This window comes from Geotrypetes seraphini, chromosome 1, assembly GCF_902459505.1.
Source record: "Geotrypetes seraphini chromosome 1, aGeoSer1.1, whole genome shotgun sequence".
In the NCBI taxonomy this organism is placed as follows: domain Eukaryota; kingdom Metazoa; phylum Chordata; class Amphibia; order Gymnophiona; family Dermophiidae; genus Geotrypetes; species Geotrypetes seraphini.
This window is the reverse complement of record NC_047084.1, coordinates 145,197,687-145,211,410: the sequence shown is the minus strand read 5'-3', so window position 1 is coordinate 145,211,410 and position 13,724 is coordinate 145,197,687. Positions and strand designations below refer to the sequence as shown.

The 13,724-nt window shown below is 43.4% G+C and overlaps 1 protein-coding gene across 3 annotated transcripts in view; it reads right to left on the bottom strand.

The window, feature by feature from the left end:
* Positions 1–13,724, bottom strand: part of NAA15 (N-alpha-acetyltransferase 15, NatA auxiliary subunit) — a 243,517-nt gene that overhangs the window by 118,658 nt on the left and 111,135 nt on the right. For all 3 annotated transcript variants that reach the window (XR_004538932.1, XM_033939428.1, XM_033939438.1), the window contains 2 exons: positions 11,251–11,346; positions 11,058–11,164 (listed from right to left, as the gene is read on the bottom strand). Coding sequence is in view for 2 of the 3 variants with exons in the window: in XM_033939428.1 (XP_033795319.1) it covers positions 11,058–11,164; positions 11,251–11,346 (203 nt within the window). In the remaining variant the exon portion in view is untranslated. The remainder of the gene's footprint in view (positions 1–11,057; positions 11,165–11,250; positions 11,347–13,724) is intronic.

The window sequence follows — 13,724 nt, the reverse complement described above, 5'->3', positions numbered from 1 at the left end:
GGCGAGTTAAGCTGCGCAGCGGGGGAGAGTCAGAAGTGCTCAATCCTGCAGGGGCACGAGATCTCGTTCTCGCCCGCACCTGATGTCCCGCCTCCTTGTCCAGCTGAGGCAGCTGCCCTGGAGGACGAGAGCACGGTGGCTGGAGATGCCCCCTGATGCTTCCGTGGAGGATGGATCCATGGCAGAGGAGCTCCTGCTGATGCTGACCATCTCTGGGAACTCATTTCCTGACAGAGAGGACACTTTAGGAGTCATATTGAAAATGCTCCAGAGGGTTGACGTAGCGACCAGGAAGATTTCAGAAGAGGTAAAGATTTTTGGGAAGATGCTGAATAACTTCACAAAGGTTTTTGAACAGACAAATGCTGACAAAAAATTCCTTAACTAAAATACAAAATGAAGTCCAGTCTTTACAAGCTTATAGAATCGCTGTGACAAAAGACAGTTCTTTTGGAGAGGAGTGTGTGGCGCAGTGGTTGGATCTACAGCCTCAGCACCCTGGGGTTGTGGGTTCAAACCCCGCGCTGCTCCTTGTGACCCTGGGCAAGTCACTTAATCCTCCATAGCCCCAGGTACGTTAGATAGATTGTGAGCCCACCGAGACAGAGGGAAAATGCTTGAGTACCTGATTGTAAAAAAACGCTTAGATAACCTTGATAGGCGGTATATAAAATCCTAATAATAATTCTATGTTACATCGAAAAATAGAAAATAAAGAGAATTTCAATTGCCAGTTAAATGTAACAATTTTAAACTTCCCAAAAACGCCTGGGATTTCATCATAGGAAATGTTCAGAAAATATGTGGTGGAAATTTTGAAATATTCTTCTGAACATATACCTCCATTGAACAAAATTTATTATCTTCCACCATCCATAAAAAAATCCCCAGGAGTCTAAGGAAGGAGAGGGTGAAAATAAACAGGCTCCACAAATTGATATGGAAAATATATCTGCTTTCTTGGAAGAATCTATCTCTGAGGTGGCGGAGAGAGCTACATTATTGATTTCCTTCGTTTTCCAACAGGACCTGGACTCATTTATGAAACAGTACTTTAGATTTTCAAAATATTTATTTTATGGTAAAAAATATGGGCATATATGGATGTTTCAAAAACCACACAAGAAAGACGGAAACAGTTCTTATCTTTAAGGCAGGAAAAAATTGCTTTAGGAGCCTCCTTCCTGTTAGCATACCCCTGTAAATGCATTGTAAAGTATGCACAAGTTAAATATGTATTTTTTCTTCCTGAGTTGAAAAAGATGACTTGAAGTTTTGACCCAGTGTTAATAGAATGGCAAGTTAAATTGCGTTATAGCCTTTCTATATATATATTATTTTTTTTTTCTTCTTCTTATCTAATAAGCTTCTTTAATTCTGAGCCAATTCCCCCTTGGTTGTGGTCTAAGGAAATATAATCAGATATGCCACTGCTTTCTTTTTCTTTTGAATGTATAACATATGTCTATGCTTTATTTCTCCGACAAGAAGTTTATTTCTTGTAAATTGTTGAAAATAAAGAATTTAAAAAAAAAAGAAAGAATAGCCTTTGTGTTCTAAGGTTGCGCGCTCAAGAGCCATGCTGTTAAGAGCCATGCTGCGTAAGCAGGTCTGGATGGGTGCTCAGCTGAAGGTTGCGACCCTTGAGAAGACTCATCAGATCTGTATACCACAGCATGCAAGGCCAATCTGGAGCCACCAGAATGACGCAGCTCGGATGGACCACGATCCACTGAATGAGCCAGCTGATCATGGGCCAGGGAGGAAACATATACAGGAGAAGCTCCTGAGGCCTTGTCTGGACTAGAGCATTGAGACTCTCACTTCCGGGCTTGGATCTTCAACTGAAGAAATAATCCGCTTTCTTGTTCTTTGCATGGCCATGAGAGCGAAGTGGGGTCAACCCCAGCACCACACTATGGTCCAGAACGCCACTGAGGACAAAATGTCTGCTGAGGAAGTAAGCTTGAACATTGTCAACTCCCATCACATGCGCTGCTGAAAGCGCCTGGAGGTGGCATTCCACCCACAGAAAAAGGCGGCGGGCTTCCTGAGTTCTTGGTCCCTCCCTGGCGATTGACATAGGTTACTGTCGTCATATTATCGGAGAAGACCCTGATCGCTTGGCCTTCCAGAGTCTTCTGCAAATACATCAGTGCCACCCGAATGGCTCTCAGCTCCAACTGGTTGATTGATTGACCATTTCTTCTGAGAGGGTGTCCAAGACCCCTGGATGGGACAACGAAGGCTAGCATCTGTCATTACCATGATCCAGGAGGCAATCCGCAGCAGAACACCCTTGCAGAGTGACTGCGGGAGAAGCCACCATTCCATGCTGTCGTGCGCCTCCAGAGTCCAGGGAAGACAGGTCTGTAAAGCATCCCTGTGCGGAGCCCAGTGAAAGAGTAAGGGATGCTGGAGAGGACACATGTGCACCCTTGCCCAAGGAACCACTTCCAACGTGGCAGCCATGGATCCCAGGACCTGAAGATAGTCCCACATCGAAGGAACCGGCTGTTCTAGTAGAGAAGAAGTCTGGGCACGTAGTTTCTGTCTGGGCACACAGTTTCTGTCTTCTGGAAGATAGACGCAGCCCAAAGCTGTGTTGAAGAAAACTCCCAGATATTCCAGCGATTGCATGAGCATCCGATTGCTCTTTCTGTAGTTCACAATCCAGCCTAGGTCCTCCAACACCAGGATCACCTGATCTACCGTACACTGACCCTCAGCCAATGAGGGAACTCTGATCAGCAAGTCGTCCAAGTAAGGGTATACCTGCAGATCCATTTTCCATAAATAAGCTGCCAAGACCACCATCACCAAAGGACAGAATTGAGAATGATTTTTCAACACATGAAAATGCAAGTGTTTGCAGTGCGCCAGAAATATCAGAATGTGAAAGTAAGCTTCCGTGAGATCCAGAGAAGCGAGGAACTGTTAGCACTGTGTTGTGGCCCTGCTGTCAGGGACCCAGCAATGAAAGACCTCACACTCGATATACTGTTCTTAAGCAATAAGTATATTTATTAATAAATCAGTAACAGCTTACAAGAATAAATCTTTCAGCATATAGACTAACAGAGAATATGATCATCAGGCCTGAGATCTGGTGTCTGTTCTGAATACATCATCTGAAAGGCTGTCTTTATACATTTCTAGGTGACCAGCACCACGTTGGTCTAAATCACATGATTAGTTTTTATTGGTTATTTCTCTCGCATCATTACACTTGTTAGTTTACTAATTGGTTTATAATATTTGTGCCATGCTATATGTGCGTCCTGTTTACCAGAAAATCTATCTTTTTCCCGCATATGCCATTTTAATCATCATGTCAGCAATTTCAAGCCATCGGCCAGTAAAAGCCTGCCCATCACAGGATATTCTTGCAAAATAATGTACTTTTATATTCTTGATCAGGATGTGTCTTAATCCTTTTATGATATCATAGCAGATGTGGCGCCTATTGTCATGTGGAAGGATAAGTTTCGATTGACTTGCTTATCTTAGCATAAGTTTCACTTCACTTGCTGCTCTCAGCAGGTTATTTCCCATATATTGTGTAACAGCTGACCATTATAGTCAGAATCTTTTAAAATCATTTTAGGCTTTTAATAAAATGGTTCATTATATCAGGGGTTGGAGGCAGGGACTTTTCTTCACCTGTATCAGTACAAGGACTTACCTTTCCCCCCTCCTCCTCTCAACTGTTTCCATGAGATCCAGAGAGGTGAGGACTGATAGCACTGTTTCCATGCGAAAGCATGAGACCTTGAAAGCCACAATCATGTGCTGAAGATCCAGAATAGGCCTCCTTTCTTTGGCACAATAAAATATATACAGTATAAGCCTGAACCCGAGAGTTCGGGTGCCACCGGTTCTATAGCTTGAATATCCAGCAAGTGTTGAATTGTGACCTGAACCATGAGCACTTTGTCCGGTAAACGTGCAGGAGAGTCCACAAACCAATCCGACAGAGGCCAGGCAAATTCCAGTTTGTAGCGCAAGACCCACTGGCTAGATGAGATGCGAACCCAGACGGGCAAGAATGCCGAGTCTACCTACCCTTAATCAGTGAGAGGCATCCTTCGGCCTGGCGTCATTGCATCTTTTTTGCAGAAGGTGTGGAATGGTAGGTGGAGGAGCTGGGATTGCCTATAGCCAGAATACCATTGATGGAGCCCTAGGAAAATCTCTGTGATGTGGCACTCGCATATGGGCCATGTCGCAGAGCTATGGGAGCCACATCGTATCACCGGAAGCCACGAAAATTAGAGCGACCAGAACCAGGGTCTTAGAGCGACAATCCACTACAGAATTCATGAGGTGGTCAAAGCTCTTGCCATACAGTAACTGCCCCTTAAAGGGAAGTCTAGCCAAAGTAGCCTTGGAAGTGGAATCACCAGCTGATCCAGAGCATCCTGCAGACAGAAATGGAGTACGCCAACAATTTTGCCAAAACCCACATAAGGTCATACAATGCATCAGCAACATAATCTGATCCAACCAAAACAAATTGAAGAGGAGGATCCACAACCTCACTCTCCACCGTGTGCAGCAGAGAGACAGGCGCATGTGACAAAGGATGCCACCGAAGCAGCCTTTATGCCTAAAGCAGTTGCATCAAAGAGTCTCCAGAAGACTACATCCACCTGGTGGTCCTGCATATCTTTTAGCACTACACAACCTTCACTGGGGTAGACAGGTGCACTTAGTCACCTACTAAGTTTTAATGCCAAAAAGTGTAAGGTCATGCACCTTGGCAGCAGAAACTCATGCAGAACTTACACCCTAAATGGTGAGACCTTAGCAAGAACTGCAGCAGAACGAGACTTGGGAGTGATCATTAATGAAGACTGCTAATGAAGTGGAGAAAGCTTCATCCAAGGCTAGACAAATGAGGGTTGTATCCGAAGAAGTTTCGTCAGCCAAAAGCCTGAAGTTATAATGACGCTGTACAGATCCATGGTGAACCTCATCTGGAATATTGTGTACAATTCTGGAGACCACATTATCAAAAGGATGTGCTGAGAATTGAGTCGGTTCAGCGAATGGCCACCAGGATGATCTCAGGACTCAAGGATCTCCCGTATGAGGAACGGCTGGGTAAGTTGCAGCTATACTCACTTGAGGAACGTAGAGAGAGGGGAGACATGATTGAGATGTTCAAATATGTCACGGGCCATATTGAGGTAGAAGAGGATATCTTTTTACTTAAAGGACCTACGGCAACAAGAGGACATCAGTTGAAACTCAGGGATGGGAGATTTCATAGTGACACCAGGAAGTATTTCTTCACTGAAAGGGTGGTTGATCATTGGAATGGTCTTCCACTGCAGGTAATTGAGGCCAGCAGCGTGCTGGATTTTAAGAGAAAATGGGATAAGCATGTGGGATCACTTCAAGGAAGAAATTAGTGGATGGGTCATTAGAGTGGGCAGATTTGTTGGGCCGTGGCCCTTTTTTGCCATCATCTTCTATGTTTCTATGTACCGGGTAGACAGGTGCACTTAGTCACCTGCGCAACCAAAGAATCCACCCTAGGCTGACCCAGAATCTGCTGACACTCCTGTGCCAGAGGATACAAGCAAGACATGGCTCTTGGTATCTTAAGAGCACCTTCTGGAGAGTCATACTTCTCAGAGATGAGAACGCTCATATCAGGGTGCCAGGGAAAGGTAGCAGACTGTGAGTACACACCACAAAGCCAGGAGGAGGAAGTGGAAGAAGTCGGCTGAGTGACTAAATTCAACTCCTGTAAAGACTCTGAAATAACATTCAGCAAAGCCGCAGACTTAAATAAATGCAGAACTGTGGGATCATCCCGAGGTTCCAAAACCCCAGAGGGATCCACAGATCCAGCACAGAGTCCCGCCCTGGGAAATGCTGCAATTGTAAATAAGGGGTCAGCAAGCTGGTCCTCTTCATAAGGATCTCCCAGATCAGAAAATGCAAGAAGAGCAGCTGACTGAGATGAGGATGTGCCCATAGAAGCAACACCACTGAGACACTTCGGAGGCGGAGAGAGACTGCGCAGGGGAAGAATGCCAGCTTTAAAACTCATTCCACAAATGTTTCATGAATTCTGAGAAAGCCTCCGGCTCCTGGGGTGTAGAGTCACCCTTTGACTTAACTTTGTGTTTCTTAGGATGCGGAAGCTCCACAGCCAGATGCACAGAACTAGCAGCTGTGCCAAGTCCCTAAAATAAAGAAGGCCACTTTACTGGGCTAGCTGAGTATTTTGTCACCTGCTTAAGCATGGAAGAGGCTAAGCTTGGCACTGCTGCCTCTCTCGGCCGTGCCATGTGGCACAAGGATGCTCTTGAAGCGCTAAATTTGCGCAATTCTGGCAATGATTCACCTTAGGAGAGCACAAGGATTCCATCTCAAGTTTTGAAGCAAAAACTGCGGTTTTGGAGAAGCAAGGGGCTTTAGAAATAAAAGATAGCTAAAAATCCAAGATGGCCACCGCTAAGAAATTCATGCAAAAATTGCGATTTTTTTTTTTCACATTAACAAAATTTTAGGATTTTTCAGGTGGGGGAACATAGGAGGACATGCAGAAACCCTCAAAACTTCAATTTTCAAACCTCCCCCAATTCACCTCACAGGTTGTGACCTTCGCTGATAATGTGCTGCAGCCTCTCAGCTATCTAAAAGTAGCTGGAATCAGAGAATCACTGCCTCATACTGGGAATGCTTCTTTGATGCTGATCTTCGGGCTGCCAGACAGACCCTATGCCTGAATGCACCTTCATCCCTGTGGATCAACAGACACGATCAGAGATGGTTGGAGGTGAGAAGATGCAGCCGGCACCTTGTGAGACACCATCAAGTCTCCTACAGATGCCCAACAGCCTGCACTCGAACCTTTGTTCGGCAAAAGGAGAAAGATAGGGACAGCCCCGAGCTCCTGTGAAGTAAATGCAGGCTGGCTGACAGATACCACCAGGGACTGACCTGTCAGCTGCAGACCGAAGTCTGTGTGATCTCAATGCAAGCAGAGCTGAATAAACGCTTCGAGCACAAGTAATCCTGAAAATGGAACAAAAAACACTGAATAAAATAATAAAATGGGGAGAGCAGAACAAACACACTCCTTGCTGGTATGCATGCAGAAGGGAAAAACTGTAGGTGGAGCTAAGGATCCCAGTGAAGTACACCAGAGGCACAGAGAAAAAAATCCAGAGTGGATTCCTTCTGCAGATGGCATGTGGCCATGGGGACACAACCCATCTGTCTCACCTATTGCACTGGAATAAGGAGTTCTGACAAGGCTCAGACCGACTATATATAGAGGCCTATGACACATAGCCGAGTTCCTCAAACAGATGGTTGTCCTCAGTGTCCTGCCTCATCCTTTACTTCTAGCTGTAAAAAAACTACATTAACAGCTCCATCTCAAAACAACTAGCTGCCAAAATAGTAAACATTCATGTCCAACTGACAGAGTGCTGTTAAGAGAGAGCAAATCCTACACAGAATAAAGAACATTTCTCTATTTCCTTCTATATCTAATTAAAGAGAGCAATTTTCAAAGTCATTTACATAGATAAACTGGCCTATGTGAAAATTGCCTTTCTGTCTGGAAACAACACATACACTGTAGAAACCTGCTCTCTTTAAGCATTTTTCCAAGTGTGCGCTTACGGTAGTAAAATACTGGTATTTACTGAATGTTACTTTAATGTTGTACAACACCTTGGGAACAGTGACGTAGAAAGGTTGGGGGGGATGCGGACCATCCCAGGCACCCGCACCTCTGTGCCCCTCCACACCATGTTTGTGCCCTTCCTTTCTTGCCCCCCCCAGTACCTCTTTAAAATTTTCCTCAGCCAGGCTCCCTCTGAAATCACTTCCAGGTTACAGGGCCAGGAAGTGATGTCAAAGGGAACATCAATGCCAGTGCGAGCAACAGGCCAGAAAAGCTGCTCTTGCTGGCGAAGATTTAAAGAGGTACAGATGTAGGAAAGGAAGGCAAGACGTAGGAGGGGGCAGAGAGGAGGGCACCCACTACCCCAGGCACCCCCCTACCCTCGCTACGGCACTGCTTGGGGATGTACTGTTGGGGTGTAAATATGTAGCCATAACCTGCAATTGGCAGGTACACATGAAAAATTTGGGTGTCTATAGCTATAATCTCAAAATTTTATCTATCTTTCTTCCCCCATTCACACAAAGTATAAAGGGTCCTTGGTGGCTGACTGAATATCCACTGAACAGTCTCTGGATAACCCACACACTGGAATAAAAATCACCTAGGGAAGTTGGTATGGATTGATATAAACATAACTATTTTTAGGATCTCACTGAAAATAAGGTAAGATGGGAAAACTAAAAAGAAGTATCAGACTTGCTCACAGTATTACTGTCCCTTAGACTTTGCTGCAATGTGCTGTCACTTCTGCTTAGACTTTGCTGCAATGTGCTGTCACTTCTGCTCTCGCGTGGCTGGGTTTTGCACCTTCTCAAGTGCCTCTCAAACACTAGAAACTCCTGGCAGTGATCTTCTCTTTCCCAGATACTCTTAAAGCTTTTCAGGTAAAAGGCATAAAATATGTTCTCTCCTTTACCTTTCTTTCATTCCTGTCACGCCCCACGGGTCAAAGTCCCCTCTCCCTTCTCTGAGGGACTAAATTCTCTCATTAATTCACCACATACATGGCATCCTTGTACTGGGCAAGCAGGATGTATTCAGGACTTGGGTCCCATCTCTGTCAAATCATGTACTCCACTCCCACCTCTTCTGGGTTTTAATCTTTCTTCATTTTGGATGTGGAACCAGCTTCAGATTTACTCTCCTTACTTCTCTCTTATTAAAAATTTGTTAAACCGCCTTATCATATATTTCAAGGTGGTTGTACAATAAAATCAAGGGGAGAACAAATAGCCAAAAACGGTTGTAATAAAACAACAACAATCAGGGAAACAGGACAGACGAAACAAAGATAAACAAACTGGTACAAGAGGAAAAGGGAGAACTACAATATAATTAAAGGAAAGAGAGGAGAGCAGGAAAATACAAAAGGACGGGGTGACAACATGTCAGTCCAAGGGAAGTGGACTAAATAAAGTTTAAAAAAATCCTTAAAAGGACAGTTAAAACTTGGAAAGCATCTTTAAAAAGGACCACTTTAAGGGAAGATTTGAATTTCTCTGTGGTTGTCATCTCTCTTAGAGAGTTTGGAACCGAGTTCCAGAGGGAGGAAGCAACAACTGAAAAGATAGTATTTCTCCTGGTATTAATATGTCTCAGTGATGGAACCGCTAACAAGTTTTGATCAGAGGTTCGAATGGTGAGTGGTGAGCAGTATGGGATCAGAAGTCTTTAAAATAAATTCCGGCTGCCCTGTTTTAAATGTCAACAATAATGTTTTATAAGTAACACAGTGATCAATGAGCTTTAATAATCTCTCCTGTCTTCTTCGCAGGGTTCAACAGTGGCTCAAACTTACAACCCTTCCTTTTATTTCTCCACACTCCTTGCCTACAGGCAATGAGGCCCACTTCTGGCCCTTCCCTTCACCGCTTGGGTCTCCGAGTTAGGGTCTTGATGGGTTCCTAAATAGAAAAACCCAACACACCTCCCACTATTTCTTGACTTAGGCTCTCCTTGTGGTATGGAAGAAAAGTACTTGGTACCTCCCTACACCCAGGTTTTATAATTCTTTCCACTTGCTAAAGAGTATCTACTACTGCAGCTTCCAGTAAATATATCACTCCTTCATTACTTTGATTAGCACTACTGTAGAGCAGGGACCCAGAATGTTCCTCCTCTTACTGCAAGGCAGATAGTTTAGTAGAGAACGACACAGGGACAAATTTCTCCCCGTCCCCGCGGGAATTCATTTTCCCATCCTGTCCCCGTGAGTTATTTTCCTGCCCCATTCCTGCAAGTTCTGTCCTCATCTGCACAAGACTCAAAACGCTTTAAAATCATAAATGTTCGAGGCTCGTGCAGTTAAGGCAGAGCTTACAGGAATGGGGCAGGGACAGCGACAAAACTCATGGGGACGGGACGGGGAAATTGAGCTCATGCGGGTATGGGGGACAAATTTGTCCCCTTGTCATTCTCTACAGTGTAGCATCCTGCTATAAATCCATAAAGTACATGGGATTTTCAAAAGTATACATCCTATTTTAACTCTCTTCCCCTACCCACATAAGTAGCAGATGCAAAGGCCATCAATGCTTTTCTTTTTTTGTAATTGTCTATTTAAAGTGAAGCACAGCACAAAAAGAGACCAGATACAACAAACAGGCCACAATACAACACCCCACAAATAGGATAACAGTATAGGGCCATAGTTCTATATAAGAATTAGGAAATCCAGAAACCCAAACCCCCCACCCCCACCCCCCAAACAAGGAGCATCAATAAACTATCTCACACAATATAATCCCCATAGTATAAACAGCAAAAACAGAACAATAAATCCAGAAATCTTCAATCCCCTCACAACTCCCAGAAGCTGCCCCTCTATATGGTTCCCCCGTGCAAAAGGCCAACAATGCTTTTCATGTGCATACTTTACACTAATTTTTCAAGGTAGCATTTCTTTGAAAATTAACTACAAACCATATGCAATAAAAGTACCCTCAATATTTGCAACTACTATTTGAAAATTGTATCCCAAAATATAATCCATATCAGGTGCAAAATTGGAATCAATCCACAACATATTAATTATTTATATACACACACACATACATACATACATGTACTAGACAGGACCACTGGAAACATGAATAAACTGGTGCTCATGTCAAGGTGCTTTTTAATGAGGCCTATGCCAGACAAAAACCTCAGACTTTACACAGATCAGCTATTTATCCAAACGGGGACTATGTTTGTTTTATTCATTTTGTTGTGGATCATTTTTCAAAGGCACAGTTATTATTCCCTTTTGGTCTTTCAGAAAAAAAAAAGAAGATTATTCTAAAATATTAAAGAAAATAAAAGGTCACCTGGTCACCTATTTTAGTGTTAGTACATGTTTGCCCCCTCTTCAGAGTAAAGAACAAAAATTACAATATAAAGATGAAGAACAATTTACCTTCTCTTTATCGATGTACAGGGACCTCAAAGTATTGAATACAGGTGGGCAGCCTTTGCTAAAGTTCATCCTTAAATACTTGTCAAGGCACACCTTAAACTTTTCACCTGGAAAGAAAATTTAATTTTGTTCAAATATCCTTCAAAAGAGGTACACAATGTATTAACAGAAAAGTAAACACATTTTGGCTTACCTAATAAAAAATTTAATGGTAGTCTTCTTGATAATAGCCCCCTTGGGTACCTAGTCCAACCATCTTCATAAATCTTTAGCCTCTCTTCCATGCTGGCTGCAAGAACAGAAGATAAATAGTAAACAAACCTAAAAACTGTTAAACTATGTACCTTATCATAGTGCTCCAGACTCCCTGGATTCAGGTCTCCTGTTTCTCAGCATGTGTAGTAGATAAAAAAGGCAATGCATTTGGCCTTGAGGAAAGGATGATGGTTAGGCTACTGGTTTAATCAAGGATTGACAATGAAAGTGACTTTGCTACAACTAAAATTATAAAACCACTCTTCTATGATTATGCCTAATACAACTGGTTTGTGATACAGCAAATGGCCAACTGCCCAATCTGTAATGGCAGTATTTGATTATGAAACAGTGTCAACCTGAACGGAGTAGCGAACAGAGCTCTGGCCACCTTGTTGGGCAGACTGGTCTATGCAGGTCTTTATTTGTTGTCATATATTATGTTATCTTGTGACCCCCTACTCACATATAAAAATCACATACAGTCAAACCTCGGTTTGCGAGTAACCCAGTTTGTGAGTGTTTTGCAAGACGAGCAAAACATTCTCGTAAAACTTGTCTCGCAAACCGAGTGTTGACTCAATTTGCGAGCACACCCCCCCTGAGAACCAGCATCGCCCACCCGCTCGCAAAGCACCTTCCCCCCCCCAGCTCGAACCAGCAGCCCCCTGCCCGAACAACTTGAACTTACCCCCCTGTCTGGCACCGGCATGCAGCCCACTGGACGTGCCAGTGCCGCTTGAAGCTTTTTCTGCCTCTGCCGGGCCTTGAGCATGCATCTGCACATGCTCAAGGCCTTCTAATTCTCCCTCTCGCCGAGATTCTCGGCTCAAGGCCCGACAGAGGCAGGAAGATCTTCAAGCGGCACCGGCATGTCCTGTGGGCTGCGTGCCGGTGCCAGATGGGAGTGGGGGGTAAGTTCAAGTTGTTCGGGCGGGGGGTTCCAGTTCGCACGGGGGGGGGGGCTCTTTGCGAGTGGGGGGGACGACGACATATCATTATTTCCTATAGGGAATTCTCGCTTTGATATACGAGTATTTTGGTTTACGAGCATGCTTCTGGAACTAATTATGCTCGTAAACCAAGGTACCACTGTACTTTAATTCAGCAAATACAAACCATCTTTACAAACTGCTTCTATCAACTGTAGTAACCATAAAATATCTTTCCATACATAGGAAGAGCAAGTGATCCGTGCTATAACATCATCACAGCTAGCCTGCCTGGAATGCCCTGTATTTTGGCCAAAATAAGAGGAGTTTACATCAGCTCCAACTAATTCCAAATGCTGCATCACAACTGATAGAGGGTTATCAGCAGTGGACCACATCACACCCTTCCCGCAAAAAACTGCACTGGCTACCAGTACCCTACAGTGCCAAATTTACAACTATCTTTGATTTTTAAGGCCCACAGACAAAATGGGCTAGAGTACCTAAAGAATATTGTTAGCCCTCTATACACTTTTAAGGTCTGTAATGTCCTCTCAAGGTGCATCCTTGTTGGAAACTGCAAGATGTGACATCTGCCAGTGAGCTCTCTCAAAAGTAGCTTCCAAACTCAAGACTAACTCTTAGTAACATAGTAGATGACGGCAGATAAAGACCCGAAGGGTCCATCCAGTCTGCCCAACCTGATTCAATTTAAAAACAATTTTTTCTTAGCTATTTCTCTACTTCAAAAAGCATGTAAAAGCTCGGCTCTCCCCCCAAGCCTTGAATGCATATGGTGATCAATTCTGTATCCACTCTGTTATCTGACAAGCTTGCCACACATTTCAAGGATGTCATGGGTCTTTGATGATTTCTTCTAGATTTCGTTTTTCCCAGCTTTTATTTTTCCTCTTAATTTTCACTGGATGTCTTCCATATTGTTTACTGGATGACTCTCTTTTGGTTTTTTCCTCTGGCTTTTTCTTTTTCTCTTAATTAGCAGTATTCAACTTTGTATTTTTATACCCCTTATCCTTTTTTTAGTGTTATTTAGTAATGTGCAGCATGGTTCCTTTTCTGAGCCCATCCCCCACTATCACTTTTCTGTGGCTCCTTCTCACCGTTTTTTTTTTAATCACAGCTTATTGGGTATGCTAACTTGTATGGCTTTTGACCTGTTAGTTTTTCAATTAGGTTTTCAATTTAGCCTCTTTATTGGAAGAGCTCACCCCCTCTTTTTTACTGCATGGCCCCCTTTTTTCTATCATCTATCATCTGTATCTGTTTTAGGGTTTTAAAATATTCTACATAGCTTTGTTAAAAACATTCTATATGGCTTTGCTAATATGTTTAATCTTAAACTTGGCAGTAGTATAGAGTTTTATATATGGTTTTAACTTCTGAAATTTTAAATTCAATATTATTTTAGTTTCCCACGTACTCACCTTTATAGGACCCCCAGGGTATGTATTCCTCATTC